Here is a 23,034-nt window from a genome sequence, read left to right as displayed (position 1 = left end):
AATTTTCCTTATTTTTCCACTTTTCTGATTGCTTCTGATGATGTCTCTGTATTAAAGGTAACTGTCACCTTCTCCAGTCTTTTTCAACTCACTTTGTTGGGGAAAGATTTTCACCTCAAGTTGGCTGTGAGGGTGCTAGGTGGGTGGGATGTAATATCTTTGTTCTTGGGAGTGCATGACTGCATAATTTCTCTGCATCTCCATCAGCATAAATCAACATCTGTGCAGACTGCATGGGTCTTCTGTGACCAAAGCTAGAGTGTTCTCACAGGTAGTGGTAGTGTTGCTGCTGCTGCTAAGTCACTTCAGTCGTGTCCGACTCTGTGCGACCCCATAGACGGCAGCCCACCAGGCTCCCCTGTCCCTGGGATTCTCCAGGCAAGAACACTGGAGTGGGTTGCCATTTCCTTCTCCAATGCATGAAAGCAAAAAGTGAAAGTGAAGTCTCTCAGTTGTGTGCAACTATTAGCGACCCCATGCACTGCAGCCTTCCAGGCCCCCAGTCCATGGGATTTTCCAGGCAAGAGTACTGGAGTGGGGTGCCATTGCCTTCTCCAGTGTTGGCTAGGGCCATTGAGGTACTTGGCAATAAAGGCTTCTGAGGTCCTACTGATCTCTTTGGCCAATGGAAGTTAGTTGTAACTGAGGAGATTCATACTGGCACTCAGAAAGGAAGTGGAGCCAAAGACCCTAGGTCAGGCTCACATGGAACAATTATATTGCTTTGTCGCTGAGGTACAACTGTACTGGGGGGCAGCAGTACCAGTCTCGAAGGTACAAGCATATATAATTCTCCCATGGAACTGGGGTCTATGTTTGTTGTTTGCTTCAGCAACACTGGGAGTAGGGAGAATGCAGCAGTGGTGCAAGCCCTGATATGACAGAATTCCACAGTAGCTTAGGACCAGGAGTGCAATGTCATATAGCAGTACAGCCTTGGAATGATGAGTCAAAATTCCAACTCTGGCCTCAGGAGAAGTCACAGAGTAGCAGCACTATGGTCCCAGTGATGGCCTGTTTAAAGCCACGTGTCAGGACCCATGAGGTGGACTGTAGAGCAGCAGTGGTGTGTTCCCAGTTGTGGTGGGTCAAAGCACTGACTTAGCACAGTGAGGTAAAGTGTAGGAGCACTGTGGCCCAAACAGTGCTAAAGTGAAGCTGAGATTTAGGACCCAGGAATAAGTTGTAGAACAGCAGCAGCTCAGCCTAAGTAATAACCAGTCAAAGCTACAACTAGGAATACAGAGTCAGGTTCAAGCAATAGCAGCATGGCTTTTGTTATAAGACCAAGCACTAAGGTAGAAGCTGGGGGCAGAGCACGCAGCAGCAGCCCTTATCCCATACATGTCAGGGCACTGTGGTCACAATCAAGGAAAGTATGGGGGTGTATGGAGGTGACAGGACCCCAAGACCAGGTATCCCCACAGTGACTTGTCAAAATACAAGGAGGACACAGTAGCAAGGACTCTGGGCAGCTCTGTCAGCTGGAATCAGTGCTGGTAAAGACTGTAAGTTCTCAGTAGCAAAGACTGCAAATGTCTATGATGGTGAGACTTGCCAGAGTTCTGTTCTCCTTTCCTCCATGGGATGAAATCCCTTTGAGAGAATCCTTGCTGGTGGCAAGCTACTCTGAACTAGAAGAGATGGTGATCTAGTTAAAAAGCTTTCCCAGGCTTTGCTACATGGCCATCCTCAGTTTTTGCATTCTGCAAAGGTTTCTGCTCCATTTTTGTTGTAGTGCAGAACTTACCCAGTGTGATTTAAATTGGTTTCTACTTGTTCGTTTATTGTTTTTGTGGGGGGTACAGGTGTTTGGAACTCCTAACCTTCCAACTTATGGATGTCATCTTATCTACTTCAATGTCAAGGAGACTGCAGACATAAGATCCACTCACATGCTATTGTTATTACAGTAGTCTATACATTTCTCTCTTACATGTTAATAACATAGTTGACTTGCATGTGCAAGATCATTGACTTTTATATCAGTGATAATACTGACAAAACAATATTAAACACTTTATTATCATGAAATGTTCTACACTTTGCCCTTTCAATTAATTTCCATAGGTGCTGACTACTCATAAAATTTAGTTATTTGAAGTGTAGGAGTTAACTTTTTTTTTTTTTTAGGAGTTAACTTTTAACTTCCTGATTGATTTCTCCTTGGATATAAGCATGAACAATACCAAAAGTACAGAGTACTTTTTAAGTACTGCATGTGAGCAAAATGTCTATGAAATGGCTCTCACTTCTGCTGCTACTACAGCTGACTTGCTATTTTAGCTCTGGGACTTGTGGAAAGGTGCTGGTGTGGCCAGTGGAATTTAGTCATTGGATGAATATGAAGGCAGTTCTGGATGAACTAGTCATGAGGGGTCATGAGGTGACTGTTCTAATATCTTCAGCTTCCACTATTACTGATGCCAACAAACCATCTGCTTTTAAGTTTGAGATTTTCCCTGTGTCTTTAACTAAAGATGATTTTGAGAAAGCTATCAAGAATTTGATTGAAAAATGGACTTATATGGCAAAAAATTCATTTTGGACAAATGTTTCATCATTGGGAGAATTGAAAAGCTTAATTTTTGAATTTTCTGGAATGCTTATGAAAATCTGTAAAGAAGTTGTTTCAAAAAAGAAACTTATGACAAAACTACAGGAATCAAGGTTTGATGTCCTTCTTGCAGATGCCGCTGGACCCTGTGGTGAGCTGCTGACTGAGGTACTTAGAATACCTTTAGTGTACAGTCTCCGTTTTTTGCCTGGCTATTTGTTTGAAAAATATAGTGGAAAACTTTCATTCCCACCATCCTATGTGCCTGTTATATTTTCAGCATTAAGTGATCACATGACATTCATGGAAAGGGTCAAAAATATGATATATGTACTTTATTTTGACTTCTGGTTCCAAATATTTGATGAGAAGACATGGAACGAGTTTTACAGTGAAGTACTGGGTAAGTCATCTTTTTGGTTGGTAGCATGAAGTCCTAATTTTCCAAGTGCCTTCGAAGGTGACCACATAAACATAAAGCCACAGGATTTGTCTCTTACAAGGAAATGAGGGAATGAAAATACAAAATGACCCATCAATCCCATAAATATTATGGAAACACTTAAATCATAGGGTAACGTAGAACCTTGTGGCCCCTTACTAGTACAGGACACTCCAGGAAATTGTAAACCACAAATTGAAGCACTTAGGATATCTCCAATTATATACGTAACTCATGAAACTTCATCTTTCAACTTAAAAATGTCACTGGAAACCTCATAAAATATCTTGATAAATGAAGACAAGTAAATTAAGGGATTACAAACACATTTGTAGTACAAGTATCTAGATAGCATTTAGAAATTGTTTTTACTTGTGTAGCTCATTTTCCATAATATATATTATATTATTCAATGTATGCATACATTTCCAGATCATATTTCATTATATCATATCATATTATACGTACACACACACACACACACACACATATATATTTGCTTTATCAAAGAACATACACTTTCAAATATCTTTCTCTATATTATTCCAAATTCCTATCCCCATATTACTTAACATGGTAATATTTTCATTTGATCTAATATTTGCTGTTATTTTGTTTTTGCTTTTCGTTTAAGGAAGACCCACTACATTATTAGAGACAGTTGGAAAAGCTGATATGTGGCTCATTCGAACCTACTGGGATTTTGAATTTCCTCGCCCAGTGCTGCCAAATTTTGAATTTGTTGGAGGCCTCCACTGCAAACCTGCCAAACCCCTGCCTCAGGTCACCTACTCTTCTTTGTTGTGCTTTGTTAACTTTGCATTTTCAATAAGAATAATCTTACAAAATTCTAGAATTTTGATTACAGTGAATCATATATGGGAAGCTGGATAAAGTGACCTTTCAGTTAGAAACTGATATATTTCCATACCAACACAAGTACTTGAATTTCATTATCATTGCAAAATAAAGTGGGATACCTGGGAGACTTTGAGACTATGTCAGTTAAATTAAGGCCTTGATAATTCAGTACATAATAGAGAATCAAATAGTCATTAAAGAATTAAATAAAAAGGGACAAGTATAGTGCTAAAATCCAGAGGAATGGTGTGGGCACAGTTTCTGCCACCTGACACTCTACCTAGAAAGACAGAATGAGAGCAAATAATAAAATGTGTTACTACAAGGAAAGATGAAAATACCAAAGAAACATCCAGCAGGAATCATAGAAAATATCTTGTCAGTCAATTCAGTCGCTCAGTCGTGTCCAACTCTTTGCGACCCCATGAACCGCAGTGCACCAGGCCTCCCTTTCAATCACCAACTCCCGGAGTCCACCCAAATCCATGTCCATTGAGTTGATGATGCCATCCAACCATCTTATCCTCTATCATCCCTGTCTCCTCCTGCTCTCAATCTTTCCCAGCATCAGGGTCTTTTCCAATGAGTCAGCTCTTTGCATCAGGTGGCCAAAGTATTGGAGTTTCAGCTTCAACATCATTCCTTCCAATGAAAACCCAGGACTGATCTCCTTTAGAATGGACTGGTTGGATCTCCTTGAAGTCCAAGGGACTCTCAAGAGTCTTCTCCAAAACCACAGTTCAAAAGCATCAATTCTTTGGTGCTCAGCTTTCTTTATAGTCCAACTCTCACATCCATACATGACTACTGGAAAAACCATAGCCTTGACTAGATGGACCTTTGTTGGAGAAGTAATATCTCTGCTTTTTAATATACTGTCGAGGTTGGTCATAACCTTCTGCCCAAGGAGTAAGAGTCTTTTAATTTCATGGCTGCAATCACCATCTTCAGTGATTTTGGCACCCAGAAAAATAAAGTCAGCCACTGTTTCCCTGTTTGCCATGAAGTGATGGGACCAGATGCCATTATCTAAGTTTTCTGAATGTTGAGCTTTAAGCCAACTTTCTCACTCTCCTCTTTCACCTTCAAGAGGCTCTTCAGTTCTTCTTCACTTTCTGCCATAAGGGTGGTGTCATCTGCATATCTGAGGTTATTAATATTTCTCCTGTAAATATCTTGGAGACATTGATAATTAAGGTTAAATCTAAAGGATGCTCAGGAATAATCGAAGGTAAGGAATATCAACATTTTAGGAATCAGCAAACTAAAATGGATGGGAATGGGTGAATTTAACTCAGATGACCATTATATCTACTTATTTAGGCAAGAATCCCTTAGAAGAAATGGAGTAGTCATCATAGTCAACAAAAGAGTCCGAAATGCAATACTTGGATACAATCTCATTAATGACAGAATGATCTCTGTTCATTTCCAAGAATGATCTCTGTTTATTTCCATCAACCTCTGATTTATCTCTGTTCAATCTCTGATATTCCAACCATTCAATATCACAGTAATCCAAGTCTATGCCCCAACCAGTAAGGCTGAAGAAGCTGAAGTTGAACAGTTCTATGAAGACCTACAAGACCTTCTAGAACTAACATTCAAAAAAGATATCCTTTTCATTATAGGGGACCGGAATGCTAAAGTAGGAAATCCATTGGGTCACAAAGAGTTGGGCATGACTGAGTGACTGAACTCTACTTAACTGAACTGAACTGAAGGTAGAGGAAGATACAAAAGAAAAGCATAGGAGTGTCAGTTCCCAAGAAGTCCAAGTTCTGTCTAAACAGGAAGAGGCTGAGTAAAGAGGCAGAAAATGCTGGAGAGTTAGGTTCCAGACACATAATTATAAGAAGTTTGGGGGAAAGGAAGTGTAGGACCAGAAGAGTAGTTAGTAAGACTCCTAGCAGCACCATGTGGCTGCTGCTGCAACTTGTCTGGCTCTGTTTTCTATTGTCTCTTGGTCTGAATAGCCGGCATCAGTCCAAGGTACCTGAGTATCCTGACGAACTGCGCTGTGGGCTAAGGAGCTTTCAATTCACCATAAACCCTCTCAGTCAGGAGACGGAGACTCCTCCTGATATATATAAAAAAAAAAAAAAAAGAAGTTTGGCACATCTAGTAGGACATAAGGGAGAAAATTAAAAGGGTGAAGAAAAGGGAGAGATGATCACATTAAAAAAAACAATCACAGGATATAGTCACAGGGTTGGATTGTAAAGGGGCAAGAGTGGAAAGGGACACCATTTAGTAGATTGTTGCAAGATATAGGCAGTGATGGAAAACTAGACAAAAATGTTCATAGAGATATAACCACACTAATTTATAATAATAACACCAACCTCATATTGTCCTTGAGGGAAAAAATGTGTTAATACATGTGAAATATCTAAAATGTCATTGGCCCATACTCAGTGATCCAGAAGAAATATTATTTTTATTATTTTTATTTTGTTACTATAACATACTGTCAATAATCCAATGTGTGCCAGCCACATAGATCTAATTTCTAATTGAAATTGCAATGATAGTCCTAATCATCAAGATTATATTATTCAGCAAACTGTCAGAGAATAGATATCCCATGGAATCTTTTAAAAGCAAATTTTAAAAGTTAACTTAATTAAAAGGTAATAAATATAATTCAATAAATTCAACAAAATTTACTTTAAATAAAGTTTAATTGACATTTAAACTTTTTTTAATATTAAGAATTTAAAGGTTTTGGCAATCAGATGAGCAAGATGTAAAAATTTTTTGGTAAGTATTGAGGCTCCTTACCAGTGCTCTAGATAAAATGAAAAATCTTCTTCACCAATATAAATGTTGCCTTAGTAATTTGCAGCTAAATCCAACCCTTACTTGCTTTCACATCAGCATTTAAACCATTCTTTGTTTGAAATCCCAGTGGTTTACATCTTACAGCATAAGAGATAACTCCATCTATCATAATAGAACAGATGTTTTCTGCCTACACTAATCCTCTTATTGTTCAATTGCTCATTCATGTCTGACTCTTTGCTACCCCACGGACTGCAGCACACCAAGCTTCCCTGTCCTTTACCATCTCCTGGCGGTTTCCTCAAACTCATGTCGTTGAGTAGGTGATGCCATCCAATCATCTCATCCTCTGTCGTCCTCTTCTCTTCATGCCCTCAATCTTTCCCAGAATCAGGGTCTTTTCTAATGAGTTGGCTCTTCACATCAGGTAGCCAAAGTACTGGAGTTTCAGTTTCAGCATCAGTCCTTCCAAAGAATATTCAGGGTTGATTGACTTCAGGATTAACTGGAATTGACTCCTTGCAGTCCAAGGGACTCTCATGAGTTTTATCCAGAACCCTTTAGAAAACCTCACTAAAAGTTCCCTTAAGGAATGCAGGTCTCAACATCATAGATGCTTAACAGAATGTACCCAGAGAAAATTTACCCTGCATATATAAGAACCATAAATAATGCACAGATTTCTTTTTTTTTTTAAAAAAAAGGGGGGCCCACAATTTCTACCAATTGAATCTAAAACCATCTGTAGTTTCAAAATATAAGGAATTCTATTTATAGGGTAATAATCCTTATGAAAGAAAGCAAGAATCTAGTCTGTTTTAAATTGACTTAAGACATAAATAGAAAGCAAGTAATCTTTAGCCAACTGTTTTGTGGTCTCTTTTTAAAAATTAATCAAATGTTATTCATACCGGGTCTTCGTTGCTGCACCGACTTTCTCTAGTTGCAGCGAGGTGGCTTGCAGGCTCTAGACTTGCAGGGTCAGTAGTTGTGGTGCTCGTGCTTAGTTGCCCCTGGGGATGCCCTGAGGCATGTGAGATCGTCCCAAACCAGGGATCAAACACACATTCCCTGCACTGCCAGGAGGATTCTTAGACACTGGGCCACCAGGGAGGTCCTGTGAACCCTTAATAGACCATTTTTGTCTAGTCTTTATTGGTGGCAAAATGAAATTGATATCTTTTACAAGGGTAAAATTCAATATCTGTTGTTTTTTTCCTCTCTGTTTTTTAAACTGATTCCAACTTTATTGGAAAGGGACTCAGCCATGCACATACATGTCTCCATTTTCCCAAAAACTCCCTTCCCATCTAGGCTGCCACTTAATATTGAGCAGAGTTTCCTATGTTATCATTTAGATCCTTGCTGGTTATCCATTTTAGATATAGCAGCATGTAATATCTGTTTTAATTGCAAACTGTTTGGATTACCTATAGTAACCTTCCCAGAGTCCAAAAGCTGAGATAAGATAGTGAAAGTTCTGTACTATCTAACCCTATTTTTTAAATTTCCACTTTTTCATTTCAGGAAAGTGATAATGTTAGTAAGAGGGGAGGTTAGGAGAGGAGAAAGAAGAATGAAGGGAAACATGAATAGTAGTATAATCATGATAAGTTAGCAATATTTGCTATTATTATCAAGCTGAAGAAACAATATTTAATTCCAACTAATGACTGTAAGGACTTAATCGCATAAGGAAACTGTTTATTCACACTACTAACTTTTCCAGTAATTATTGGATTCTAGAAAATTTCTGCACTTTTTAAAGAATTAGAATATTTGACAAAATGCATCGAGTCGTAAAAATGCTTATAGATTTTGGGTTCATAATATACTTATATGAAACTATACAGAGAAAATAATCAAGATGTCCTAACAATATTTTGGGCAATAATTCAAAAATGTCAACACTAGAAATAAAGCAATGGTTAAATAATTTATAAATGCTTACATCATAACATTACAATGATTTCATCAAAGAATGCTTAATTACACTGTCAGCTATGAGGTTTAGTTGGAAAAAATAAATATAATAAGATCACAGTTTTCTTCTAGGATAAAACATAATATAAGCTGGAATTACAATTTTCAAAATATATGTATCAAATGCACATTTAATGATAGGAGTAGAATAAAGATTAGAATGAAAACACAAATTTTAGCATAATGTCCTCTATGTTTATTCAGGTTGTTAAAAATGGCAGGATTTCCTTCTTTCTCACTGGTGTTAATATTATATTCTGAGTGTGTGTGTTCATGTTTGTGTATATATTTATCACATCATTTTTATTGATTCATCCATTGATGGGCACTTAAGTTGTTCCCTTGATTATTGTGAATATTGTTGCACTAAACATGGGAGTGCATGTATTTCATCTACCCTGTTTTTATTTCCATTGGTTATATACACAGAAGTAGAACTGCTGGCTCATACAGTAGATCTATTTTTAATTTTTTGAGGAAATTTCATTTTGTTTTTGGTAAAGGTGGAACCAATTTACATTCCCATTGCCAGTGTAAAAGCATTCACTTTTCTTCACATTCTCATTAACATTTTTATTTTCTTGGTGTAGACTTTCTAACTTTGATTTGCATTTCTCTGATAATTAGTGATATTGATAACTACCTATTTGGATGTCTTTTTGAAAAATGTCTGTTTTGTTTATCTGCCTATTCTTTAATTGATTTTTTTGTTGCTACTGAGTTTTGTGAGTGCTATATATATTTTGGACCTTAGTTCCTCACTCAGTGTGTAATTGTGAAATTTTTCTCCCATTCTGTAGTTTGTGTTTTCATTTTGTTGATTGTTTCTTTTGTTGTGCAGAAGCTTTTAAGTTTGATGTAGTCCCACTTGTTGATTTTTTTTTAATGTCATATTCAAAAACAATCACTTTCAAGACTACTGTTAAGGAAGATCATCTCTACATTTTCTTTAAAAGTATTATGGTATCTGGTGTTATGCTTAAGTCTTTGATAAATCTGAAGTAATATTTTGAGGGTGTGAGATAGGGGTCTCATTTCATTTTTTTGCCTACGTTTACTCAGGTTTTTCAAAAGTAAAAGAAGTGATTATTTTTTCCCTATTGGGTATCTTGGCTCCTTTGTTGAATTTTAGTTCACTATATATGCAGGGATTTTTTCTAGACCCTGTATTATGCTTCATCGGTATGTGTGCATTTATAGGCCAGTACCATATTGCTTTAAATGCTATTCCTTTGTACCATAGCAAAGTAGATGGGCTTCCCGTGTGGCTCAGCTGGTGAAGAATCTGCCTTCAATGCTAGAGACCCGGGTTCGATCCCTGGGTTGGGAAGATCCTCTGGAGAAGGAAATGGCAAGCCACTCCAGTATTCTTTCCTGGAAAATCCCATGGATGCAAGAACCTGGCAGGCTATAGTCCATGTGGTCACAACAGTCAGACACGACTGAGCAACTTCAATTTTGTACTATAATTTGAAATTTGGAGGTGTGATGCCTTTGGCTTTGGGTAGCATGGATATTTTAACAATATAAATATCCTGATCCATGAACATAGGATATCTTTCCATTTATTTATGTTTTCTTCTATTTCTTTCAACAAAGTCTTGGAGTTACCACTGTAAAGATCTTTCACTTTACTGGTTACATTTCTAGTTATTTTCTTATTTTTGGTCCTATTGTAAATGGGGTAGCTTTTCCATTCATAGTACATACAAATGTAACTGATTTCTCTATATTGACTTTATATCATGCAACTTTACTGAATAGCTGGTTAGCTCAGTTTTGTGGTTAAATCTATTTTTTCTGTGCTAAAATCTATGCCATCTGCAAAAAAACTGACAATTTTACTTCTTTCTTTCTGTTGTGTATGCACGTGTGCTCAAGTACACAGTTGTGTCTGACTTTGCAACCCTCTGAACTATAGGCTACCCCCTTCAACCAGCCTCCTCTGTTCATGGAATTTTCCAGGCTACAGTACTGGTATGCATTGCCATTTCCACTTCCAGGGAATCTTCCTGACCCAGGGATTGAACCTGCGTTTCCTACATCTACTGCATTGGCAGGAAGATTCTTTACCACTGAGAAGCCCTCCTTTCTGATTAAGAAGCCTTTTATTCTTTGTGTTGCCTAGTTATTCTAACTAGGATTTCTAGTACAGTGTTGAATCAATGTAAGAGTGGCATCCTTTTCTTGTTCCTGGTCTTGCACAAAAAGCTTTCAAGTTTTCACTGTTGAGGATAATGTTAGCTTTGCTGCTGCTGCTAAGTTGCTTCAGTCGTGTCCAACTCTCTGCGACTCCATAGACGGTAGCCCACCAGGCTCCCCCGTCCCTGGGATTCTCCAGGCAAGAACACTGGAGTGGGTTGCCATTTCCCTCTCCAATGCATGAAAGTGAAAAAATAAAGTGAAGTCGCTCAGTCGTGTCTGACTCCTAGCGACCCCATGGACCGCAGCCCACCAGGCTGCTCTGTCCATGGCATTTTCCAGGCAAAAGAACTGGAGTGGGTTGCCATTGCCTTCTCTGATGTTAGCTTTGGGCATTGAGGTATGTTCCCTCTATACCTAAAAAATGAGGGTTTCTATCATGAAAGAATGCTGAATCTTTTCAAATGCTTTTTTTTTTTTTTGTACATCTGGTAAAATGACCAAGTTATTTTATATTTCATTCTATTATTGCAATGTATTACAAATATTTTGGGGGTATATTGGACCATATTACATCCCAGAGAAATATTCCATTGCTGATGGTATATAATCTTTTAAATATATTCTTAAATTCAGTTTGCTGATATTTTAGTGATAATCTTTGCATATACATTCAGTCTGGATATTCGCCTGTAGTTTTTTTCTTGTAATGTGCTTATCTATTTAGTATCAGGGTAATGCTCACCTTGTAGAATGAGTTTGAAAACGTTCCCTCCAACCCCTTAATTTTGTGGAAGATTTTTCTGAAGGACTAACATTAATTTTCTTTAAATAGTCATATGATTTATCAGTGAACGCGTCTGGTTCTGAGTTTTGTGTGCTAGGAGATTTTTGATTTCTGATTCAATATCTTTACTCATTATGACAGTTCAGATTTTCTATTTCTTCCTGATTCAGTCTTGGTTATTTAGATTGTGTGTTTCTATGAAGCTGTCTATTCTTTTCCAATGTGTAGTTTGTTATCATGTAATTCATCATAGTTGTTTGTTATGAGCCTACAAATTTTTGTCATATCAGTTGTAATGTCTCCTATTTCATTTTCATGTTTTGAATCCTTTTTCCTTGGTAAATACAGTCAGATGTTGTCAGTTTTATTTATCTTTTTGAAAAAACAGAAAAAACAATGTATGATATCACTTGGACCCAGAATCTAAAAATGCCAAACTTGTAAAAACAGAAGTAATATAAAGATTACCAAGGACTAAAGGACAAGAGAATAGGAGAGATATTTAAGGGTACAAGTTTGCATCTTGTAATAAATAAGTCCTAGAGATATAAACTACAGAACAGTGAATATACACAACAGTATAATATTATAATCATATGTTCCAAGGGAATATATCTTAATAATACTCACCACAAAAAGTAATGATAATTACTAGACATAATAGAGTTTCAATAAATAATAAAATGGCAATCACATTATAAAATATAAAGTATCAAATTAAGTTATAGTTCTGAAATTATATAATATTTTCTGTATAAGATATATTTCAATTTCTTATAAAAACATGTGAATTTGAAACTAAGGAATTCCTGGATAGAGAGTTTAGTAAATCTATTCTTATTTTAATTTTCTATGCTTTTGCATTTTTTTTTTTTTTGCAATAAGACTGTATTATTTTCATAAAAAATTATCAGGGAACGAGACTAGCCAGTACATATCAGTAATTAATTTGTGAAAAGAGAATATATTATAATAATAACAAACAGATGCATTTTTCAGAGTATAGATGAAGCACCATTGGGTAGCAAGTCATTGAGAGGAAACACTGAAGACAAGTAACTTTAAATCCTGCTATAGGTCACTAGAATGCATACATTACCTGGATGCACTATGTGAGACATAGGAAAATTTAGTGACCTTATCACTGTGACTGATATCATTAGGGTCAAATTAAATTCTGAAAAATGTGCTAAACAATATGTAGTCTGCAGTATTAAAGTCTGAACTTTTTTTTTTTGTTTCTTTTTTCTGTTAAAAATAGTTTTGAAAAAAATTTATGCCAAAAATTAAGATCAGAAAGTATATATTCTATGATAGAGGAGTTCAGTCATTATCTCAAGAGAGAAAAGAATAGTGAATTTAGAACAGAAGAAAGAAATAAGAAAAGGTGAGTGCATGGATTACATCAGATATCCAGGAAAAATTTTGCTCATTTATATTTTTTGTAGTAGAGTATATTGAGAAATGTGGAATTTCTCTGTTAATAGTAGAATAAAATGCAACAATTTTAAAAAATGAAGTGGAGTCAAGAATCACAAGACAAAATAATCCAGAAACAGTTGCAGGAAAATACGGATTCACTAGGAGCTGGCATGCTGCAGTCCATGGGGTCACAGAGTCAGACATGACTGAGTGACTGAACTGAACTTCTGAGGAGCTTTATTTAGTTTGAAATGAACTTAAAATGTGACCAGACCTCTACTGCAGAAGGCCAAAGGGTATTTCTCCCACTGTGCTCCTGGGGGGACTGAGGTGATGATGTTAGGTTCCCTCACAGTGGTTACACATAGCACATTCTACTGTGACATCAATTATACAATATTAGTTCATGACAAAGGATGTCATATATAAACAAACCCAGTAATATGGTAACTCAAAAATGTAACTGCTCCAGCATTGCTATTGTTGTTCAATTGTTAAATCATGTCTGACTTTGCTATTCAAGCATATCTCTGGGTTATATATGAGTCATAGGACAGTTTCATAGAACTTTCAAACTACAAGCCAGACTCTTCAATATCAGTAATTAGTAATTTAGCGAGACAGAGTTGGGGAAATTATGACAAAGTTTCATGTAAGAAAATGAGAGAATGACAGACATAAACAAATTTGAATCATGGATTTTTCTTAGTGCTCACAGTAAGGAAAATGAAATCATAATGAATAAACTAAAATTTAAAATAATTCTTCAGAAAATCTGTCTGAAATAAATAAATGATTTAGTAAATCTATAGTAATAAAGAATTAGACGTGAAATGAACCCTGCACTGTAAATTTCCAAGAATCGATTAGTAATTAATAACATAACTGATGAAGAGTCTCTCTATAATATTGTTTCACAGTATCTCCTTGTCACCACTGTGTATTGGCTCTATCTCATTTCCCGCTTATACACAAACACGTTTGTACAAATACACATAAAAGAAGAAATTGATCTCATCTCATCCATTTCCTTCCCAAGGACTTCAGGGATGTCATCTGCTAAAAAAGACAGGTATTACTAAAAACAGTAGGGGCTTCCATGGTAGCTCAGATGGCAAAGGACCTGCCTGCAATGAGGGAGACCCAGGTTTGATCCTTGGGTAGGAAAGATCCCCTGGAGAAGTACATGACAAACCACTCTGGTGTTCTTGCCTGGAGAACTCCATGGACAGAGGAGCCTGGTAGGCTACAGTCCATGGGGTCACAAAGAGTCAAACAGGCCTGAGCAACTAACACTTTCACCTTCAGAAACAGTATGGAGTTTCCTCAAAATTTTCTAAAATGAATTTTTGGTGTTTAATATTGAGTACCACAACTGACCAAAGTCAAAGATGTGAAGTTAGCATGTTCCAGAATCAAGAGGGCAGGAAGGAAATCACTTTATATACTAACTATATAATATGTGGTAAGAATAATACACACTTCTTAATTTAAACCTGTCAATACAGGTTACTCTTTCTATTCAGTTGCTATATTGTGTTTGACTCTTTGCCACCCCACGGACTACAGCATGCCAGGCTTCCCTGTCCTTCACTATCTCCTGGAGCTTGCTCAAATTCATGTTCATTGAGTCAATGATGTTATCCAACCAGCTCATCCTCTGTCATTCCTTCCCACCACCCTCAATCTTTCCCGGCATCAGGGTTGTTTCCATTGAATTAACTCTTCACATCAGCTGGCCAAAGTATTGGCCCAAGCATCAGACCTTCCAATGAATATTCAGGATTGATATCCTTTAGGATTGACTGGTTTGATCTCCTTGCCATCCAGGGAACTCTCAACAGTCTTTTCCAGCACCACAGTTTAAAGAATCAGTTCTTTGGTGCTCAGCCTTCTTGATAATGCAACTCTCTCATCAATACATGACTACTGGAGAAACCATATTTTGAGTGTATGGACCTTTGTTAGCAAAGTGATGTCTTGGCTTTTGAATATGCTAAGTTGGTCACAGCTTTCCTTCCAAGCATCTTTTAATTTCATAGCTACAGTAACTGTTCACAGTGATTTTGGAGCCTCCTAAAATAAAGTCTCTCACTGTTTCCATTGTTTCCTCATCTCTTTGCCATGAAGTGATGGGACCAAATACCCTGATCTTAGTTTTCTGAATGTTGCATTTTAAGCTAGTGTTTTCCCTCTTCTCTTTCACTCTCAAGAGGCTCTTTAGCTCCTCTTCACTTTCTGTAACTAAGGTGGTGTCATCTGCATATCTGAGGTTGTTGATATTTCTCCCAATATCAATAGCTTATGACACATCCAGCTTATGTTTCATCCAGCCTATCATTTTGCATGGTATACTCTATTACTTAAATAAGCAGAGTGACTAGATACAGTCTTGAGTTAGTCTTTTCCCAATTTTGAACCAGTTCGTTGTTCCATGTCCAGTTCAAACTGTTGCTTCTTGTCCTGCATACAGGTTTCTCAGAATGTAGGTAAGGCAGTATACCCATCTCTTTAGGAATTTTCCACAGTATGTTGTCATCCACACAGTCAAAGGCTTTAGCATGGTCAATAAAGCAGAAGTAGATGTTTCACTGGAATTCCCTTGTTTTTCCTATGATCCAACAGATGTTGGCAATTTGATCTCTGGTTTCTCTGCCTTTTCTAATCCAGCCTGTACACCTGGGAGTTCTCATTTCATGTGCTGTTGAAGCCTAGCACCGATACATATGATTTGACAACTCCTCTTCTGGTTATATATCGAAAATAATTGAAATGAAGATCCCAATGAGATATTTTCACACCATATTCATAAAAGCCAAGAGGTTGAAGCAACTGAATGTCCATAAACAGAATAAATAAAATTTTGTAGATACAAAAAGATGGAGTATTACTTAGTCTTTAAAGGAAAATTTGAACACATGTCACAACATGAATGAATCTTATGCTAAGTTAATTAAACCAGAGGTGAAAAGACAGACTGTACAATTCAACTTGAAAAAAGTATCTAGACTAATCTGTGCAAATATAGAGTAGAGTAGTGGTTTCCAGGGACTAAGGAAAGATGAAAATGGAGTTTCTTAATGGGTACAAATTTCCATCTTTGCCAGATGAAAAAGTTCTGGAGATTGGTGCACAATGTGAATATAATTAACATTACCGAACCATACACATAGGAATGATTAAGATGGTAAAATTTTATGTTGTATTCATTTTACCATGATATTAAAAAAAGTGACTAATGATTTCTAGACTATATCTGATTTTGTCTCTTTAGTTGTTTTTTTTTTTCTTTTTTGGCAAACCTTTCAATACTGTTTGCTATGCTGTTGTTGCTCATTTGTGATGAAGTAAATTCTTTTTCACAGGAAATGGAAGAGTTTGTTCAGAGCTCTGGAGAAAATGGTATTGTGGTGTTTACTTTGGGGTCAATGATCAGTAACATAACAGAAGAAAAAGTCAATGTAATTGCATCAGCTCTTGCCCAGATTCCACAAAAAGTACGTAAAGTAACTTAATAGTGGATGAGTACTTAAGGAAACTATTAAATTCTGTAAAAAACCTGATTACAGATATATTATGCAAGAAGGACAAATTATTAAGATATCTCCAAATTATCTGATTATATATATATATAGACAAAATATATATGGTAGATGGTAGAACAGTACATAGAATGTCTTCAACTGACATTAAATTTGGATTAACACTGTAATCACAAAGAAAAATATTTAAGAGATACAGTATGAATTTTGGTATTGTAATGGTAGTGTGGACAGGAAAAGAAATCACTAAATTATGTCTTGTTATTTGCCCATTTTCCTGAAGGACTCCTGAAGACACGACACACAGATGTTCTCAGGAGTTGAATTTTCATGGTATATGTAGCCTCTCAATAATATTAAGCAATATTGATAAAAGTTTGGAGTGATTCTTGCAGTTTGTGCTTGCCAGGAATTCCTGGTGCCTTTTACATTCCCTAAGTTTTGGAACAGATCTAATCAGTTTGCTTTCTAGGTTGCTAGTCAGAGAAAGGTTGGCTTCTCTTAATTGTTTATGCTAATTTTTTGCTGAAAAACTAAGTTACTTTACATTCACAGAGCAAATAAAAGTTAAACACTAATAAATTATAATCTATTATGAGAATAGCTTGGAATTACAAAACTGGTCCTTACTTTGCTACGATACCTAGAGACCGTATTAATCAATGCTGTTGGTGCTTTCTGCTTCATTGTTGAAGCATTCAGGGTCAGTTGAATAACTTTAGTGACACAGTTTTGAAACTTTTTCAACAGCCTTGTTGTCCCTTACAAATTACCAACCGACTCTTTTTTTCTAAAAGTAAAACATTTCCAAGCCTAGTATGATAATAGTGGTAATAATCTGGTGGTGGTGGTTTAGTCAATGTCGTGTCCGACTCTTATGATCCCATGGACTGTAGCCCGCCTTGCTTCTGTCCATGGGATACTCCAGGTGGGATTATTGGAGTCAGTTGCCATTTCTTTCTCCAATAATCTGGATTTATGTAAAAAAAAAATTCCAGTTGTCATTCTTTTTGGAAGTAGTGTTTAACAATTTGTAATATGAATGAAGTTATATTTTCTAGACAGCCCTAATTAACTTATTATTAATAAACTATAAATAAGCAGAGCATTTCTCTTAATTTGCACATTGCGTGCATTTTGTTCTTTGCAATCAAAAATTGTAAAATTCTAATAAAATAAATTGTATTAACATTTGGATATAAGTAAGCACTTCCATAACAGTTAAAAAGAAATTGGTGAATACATTTGAAAATGAGATTTAGAATACAAACTAAAACAAAAATATGTGGTTTATTAGTAATTTGCCATAGTCTTTCTGCACTAGAAATAAGATCATCTAAAAATTTCTTAAATATTTGAATTTGTCATTGAAAACCTATTTGTCTATGTCATCATATGTGACATGATTGCATTCCATCTCAGAATGAACCTAAAAATGAGCACATCAACTGTGGGTGTTGCTATTAAGTAGTATATTAGCAGTTATTATCAATTAAGGCCTTATGTTCAGATTTATTTATCTGTTATACAGAGGCATTTAAATTTTATTTGCTTAAAATTTTAACACTATGACTCTGAGGTTTAATTCATGGAATAAGGTATTTCCTTTACCTTAACAGGTTCTATGGAGATATGATGGCAAGAAACCAGATACCCTAGGGCCCAATACCCGTCTGTATAAGTGGATCCCCCAAAACGACCTTCTTGGTAAGACTTGGCAGAAAAATATTGAAAAGTAACAGGTAAGCAGAGTGATACTACTTCAATAGGCAACAAACATCCAACATTCCTTTGAGTTTAAGTAAGAAAACTTTATTCCTTCATTGTTATTTCCAACCCCAGAGGTGGGGGAGGGGGGGAGAAAGGAGAAAATTTAACAGCATTGTGTTATACATGGTCACGTCCTTCACATCCAGAAGCAAGATATGTTTACTTTGGCTATAATTACTTTTCACTGTGAAATTTTAAGTAACTCTGTGCACTGTTCTGTCTCTGAATTCCCTCCTTACACCTATCTTTTCCACTCCTTCCGTTCAGTTCAGTTCAGTCACTCAGTCATGTCCGACACTTTGTGACCCCATGAACCGCAGCATGCCAGGCCTTCCTGTCCATCACAAACTCCTGGAGTTTACCCAAACTCATGTCCATTGAGTCGGTGATGCCATCCAACCGTCTCATCCTCTATGGTCCCCTTCTCCTCCTGCCCTCTATCTTTCCCAGCATCAGAATCTTTTCCAATAAGTCAGCTCCTCGCATCAGGCAGCCAAACTATGGGAGTCTCGGCCTCAACATCAGCCCTTCCAACGAATATTCAGGACTGATCTCCTTTAGGATGGACTGGTTGGATCTCCTTGCAGTCCAAGGGACACTCAAGAGTCTTCTCCAGTACCACAGTTCAAAAACATCAGTTCTTCAGCACTCAGCTTTCTTCATAGTCCAACTCTCACATCCATACATGACCACTGGAAAAACCATAGCCTTGACTAGACAGACCTTTGTTGACAAAGTAATGTCTCTGCTTTTTAACATGCTACCTAGGTTGGTCATAACTTTCCTTCCACGGAGTAAGCGTATTTTAATTTCATGGCTGCAATCACCATCTGCAGTGATTTTGGAGCCCCCCAAAATAAAGTCTGACACTGTTTCCACTGTTTCCCCATCTATTTCCCATGAAGTGATGGGACCAGATGTCATGATCTTACTTTCCTGAATGTTGAGCTTTAAGCCATCTTTTTCACTCTCCTCTTTCACTTTCATCAAGAGACTCTTTAATTCTTCTTCACTTTCTGCCATAAGGGTGGTGTCATCTGCATATATGAGGTATTTGGTATTTCTCTCGGCAATCTTAATTCCAACTTGTGCTTCATCCAGCCCAGTGTTTCTCATGATGTACTCTACATACAAGTTAAATAAGCAGGGTGACAATATACAGCCTTGATGTACTCCTCTTCCTATTTGGAACCAGTCTGTTGTTCCATATCCAGTTTTAAATGTTCCTTCCTGACCTGCATACAGGTTTCTCAAGAGGCGTATCAGGTGGTCTGATATTCCCATCTCTTTCATAATTTTCCACAGTTTATTGTGATCCACACAGTCCAAGGCTATGGCATAGTCAATAAAGCAGAAATAGATGTTTTTCTGGAATTCTCTTGCTTTTTCGATGATCCAGCAGATGTTGGCAATTTGATCTCTGGTTCCTCTGCCTTTTCTAAAACCAGCTTAATAATCTGGAAGTTCACAGTTCACGCATTGCTGAAGCCTGCCTTGGAGAATTTTGAGCACTCCTTGGGGATATTTTTAATGATACTTGGAAATAAGAGTTCTTCTTTTTATTACCTGTGACTCTCCATTTTCTATCAAAAAACATCCATATCTTTTATATCAAGTGGTCACACATTTAATAATAAATTGTAGCTTTTCCTTCTGGTTCGACCACCACTCCCACTTACCCTCCTTGTTGCCTTGACACACTTCCTATCAGACTAAATGGCTTCATTATTGTTTTAGAGATTATATTTCTGACATGCCCTCCCTGTTTTTGTTGCAAAAATGTTTTCTTTTACCCAGAATTCCCTTTCAGGTTTTTCACCTACCAATCTTGGATTCATTTGTGAAGTTCAAGTGACATCGCTCCTTATGAAGTCTTCACTTACCTCTCCAGCAGACTTAGGGATTTCTAAGCAATTTAAATACAGTTTCATATGTTATCTAAAAGACACTGCTTATTTCAGTTGTTTTATAATGCTCATTTCTCATTTTATTTTTAAGACTTTTAATTAATAATTTTACTGAAATTCACTCAATTCTAGGTCACCCAAAAACCAAAGCCTTTATAACTCATGGTGGTACCAATGGCATTTATGAGGCCATCTACCATGGGATCCCTATGGTGGGCCTTCCTTTGTTTGCTGATCAACCTGATAACATTGCCCGAGTGAAAGCCAAGGGAGCAGCTGTCAGAGTGGACTTGGAAACAATGTCATCAAGAGATCTGCTCAATGCATTGAAGGAAGTCATTAACAATCCTGCGTGAGTATATTTGTTTCACTACATTTGGTGATAACAAATACAAAAATTGCCCCACAAGCTAGGTCATTTTATAAATTGATGTTTCTTTGCTTTTCCTTTAGCTACAAAGAGAAGGCTATGTGGTTATCCACCATTCAACGCAATCAGCCTATAAAGCCCCTGGACCGAGCAGTCTTCTGGATTGAGTTTGTCATGCGCCACCAAGGAGCCAAGCACCTGAGGCCAGCCGCCCACAACCTCACCTGGTTCCAGTACCACTCTCTGGATGTGATTGGGTTCCTGCTGGCCTGTGTGGCAACTGTTGTATTTGTCACCACAAAATGCTTTCTCCTTTGTTACCGCAAGTTTGCTAAAACAGGAAAGAAGCAAAAAAGGGAGTAGCTGAAGGCGTTATGCCCCTAGATGGAACTCCTCCAGTTTATTCCAGCACAAAAGAGTTATGATGAGCTTCCCCTGTGACAAAACAACAATTCACAATTTAGCATGTCAGATCAAAATTGTTTTCAAGTGATTTTATACCAGTTTACAAATTAGAAATAAGTCGTGCCAAGAATAAAACTGGTGAAATCTTCAGTGAGAATAAAGCTATAAGGTATATATTGAAATTTATTATTTTAATTCAAAAGTTATACTGAAATCTTTGAATTTAACTGTTTCACAGGTTGTGCATAGCTACAAGAACAATAACAAGTCTATTCATAGTATCCATATTATTTTGTAGATATTCAGAATTTTTACTCTATTTTGGTGCAGAATTTTATAGTTTTATCTTGCTATAGAAGCTATTCAATAATTGGAATTGTATCAAAACATGCACCCCTTCGTTTTATGTTTGAGTCCAGTAACACTTGGATTTTACTATCCGTCCAGCCTCAGCATCACTTTTTACCTACAGCCATGGCAAGTCATTTGCCTTCATCCATTTTAGCTCATTTAACAGTGGAATATTTATGGAACTAGGAATATAGCAACTGCTACCTGCTTCATATTATACAACTGAGATATTTCTGAAAATTTTTGATTCCATGACCTAATTCTCTATTTTTCATCATCTTTAAAATTAGTCACCTTATTGGGAATTTAAATTGGTACAACCACTGTGGAGAATCTTATGAAATTTCCTTAAAAATCTAAAATTAAAGCTACCATATGACCCTGCAGTCTACTCCTTAGCATGTATCCAGAGGAAAGCATGATCCAAAAGGATACATGCACTGTCATTGTAACACTGTTTACAATAGCCAAGGTATGGAAACAAATTAAATGCCCATCGATAGAGGAATGGATAAAGATTAGGTACATATATACAATGGAATATCACTCTGTCATTAAAAAGAATAAAATAATGTCATTTGCAGCAACATGGATGAATCTAGAGATTGTCATCCTCAGTAAAATAAGTCAGACAGAGAAGCAGAAGTATCATAAGGCATCCATTATATATGAAATCTGAAAAGAAATGTTACAAACGAACTTACAAAACAGAAAGATACTCACAGACTTATAAAATGAACTTATAGTTGTCAAGGGGAAGGATTGGGGGAGGGATAGTTTAGGGAGTTTGGGATTGACATGTACACACTGCTATATTAAAATCTTGTTGGATAACCAACAAGATCTACTGTATAGCACATGGGACTCTGCTTAATGTTATGTGGGAAATGAATACATGTATATGTAAGGCTAAGTCCCTTCTCTGGTCACCTAAAATTACTGCAACATTGTTAATCATCTATACCCCAATATAAAGTAAAAAGTTTAAAAAAAATAGTTGCCTGTTGCTTTCATTCCCATATTCAGCCCTTGATAAAGTGTAGACTAAGAAATAGACTAAAGACTTAAACATGAGACCTGAAACCATAAAGCTGCTATCTTAAAACAGGAGGAAAAGTTCTTTGACAAGGGTCTGAGTAACAAATACTGGGATATGACACCAAAAATACAAGGAACCAATGCAAAGCTCAACAGGTGGGGTTGTACCAAGCTCAAAAACTTCTGAAAAGGAACCTACAAAATTGGAAAATATTTTTGAAAAGTACATATCTGATAAGGCATTAATATACAAATATACTCATTACTCAATATCAATTTTTTTTAATGACTGGAGGTACTGAATAGATATTTTCCCAAAGAAGACGTGCAAATGGCCAACAGGTACATGAAAAGAGACTTCATGTCACCAAGCATCAGGAAATACAAATCAAAATCCCACCTCATACCTGTTACAATCGTTGTTGATGCTGTTCATTCACTAAGTTGTGTCCAACTCTGCAACCCTACAGACTGAAGCATGCCAGGCTCCTCTGTCCTCCACTACTCCCAAAGTTTGCTCAAATTCATGTCCATTGAATTGGTGATGCTACCTCCTTGGAGTCAGCTCTCTCTGGGGTCACCAGAGATGCTGCCTCTTGGCTCAAGTCCTAATATTCCCATCAAATAAAACCTAACTCTCAGCTTTTAGGTTATGCATATTTTTTTCCAGTCA

The 23,034-nt window shown here is 36.8% G+C and overlaps 1 protein-coding gene across 2 annotated transcripts; it reads left to right on the top strand.

Moving 5' to 3' along the window:
• Nucleotides 1–2,190: 2,190 nt before the first annotated feature.
• Nucleotides 2,191–23,009, top strand: LOC109560532 (UDP-glucuronosyltransferase 2B31-like). 2 transcript variants are annotated; one of them, XM_019962852.2, is made up of 7 exons: nucleotides 2,586–2,725; nucleotides 2,838–2,960; nucleotides 3,634–3,782; nucleotides 16,344–16,475; nucleotides 18,140–18,227; nucleotides 20,330–20,549; nucleotides 20,651–23,009. In XM_019962852.2, the coding sequence occupies exons 2-7, from the start codon at nucleotides 2,852–2,854 to the stop codon at nucleotides 20,928–20,930; spliced, it is 978 nt and encodes a 325-aa protein (XP_019818411.2). In that variant the 5' UTR covers nucleotides 2,586–2,725; nucleotides 2,838–2,851; the 3' UTR covers nucleotides 20,931–23,009. The 2 variants fall into 2 exon arrangements, with proteins under 2 accessions (XP_019818410.2, XP_019818411.2); XM_019962851.2 differs by having other exon boundaries at nucleotides 2,191–2,960.
• The last annotated feature ends 25 nt before the right edge of the window (nucleotides 23,010–23,034 follow it).

Source organism: Bos indicus, chromosome 6 (genome assembly GCF_029378745.1).
Source record: "Bos indicus isolate NIAB-ARS_2022 breed Sahiwal x Tharparkar chromosome 6, NIAB-ARS_B.indTharparkar_mat_pri_1.0, whole genome shotgun sequence".
NCBI lineage: Eukaryota > Metazoa > Chordata > Mammalia > Artiodactyla > Bovidae > Bos > Bos indicus.
Note: the sequence above shows the minus strand (reverse complement) of the source record. Positions and strands in the feature narration are given on the sequence as shown.

Excerpts from the sequence above, each read along its gene's own strand:
- LOC109560532 (XM_019962851.2), top strand. The coding sequence starts at position 2,231 with ATGTCTATGAAATGGCTCTCACTTCTGCTGCTACTACAGCTGACTTGC. Across the intron at positions 3,783-16,343 it reads CTGCCAAACCCCTGCCTCAG|GAAATGGAAGAGTTTGTTCA; the intron begins GTCACCTACTCT and ends TCTTTTTCACAG. Across the intron at positions 18,228-20,329 it reads CCCCCAAAACGACCTTCTTG|GTCACCCAAAAACCAAAGCC; the intron begins GTAAGACTTGGC and ends ACTCAATTCTAG.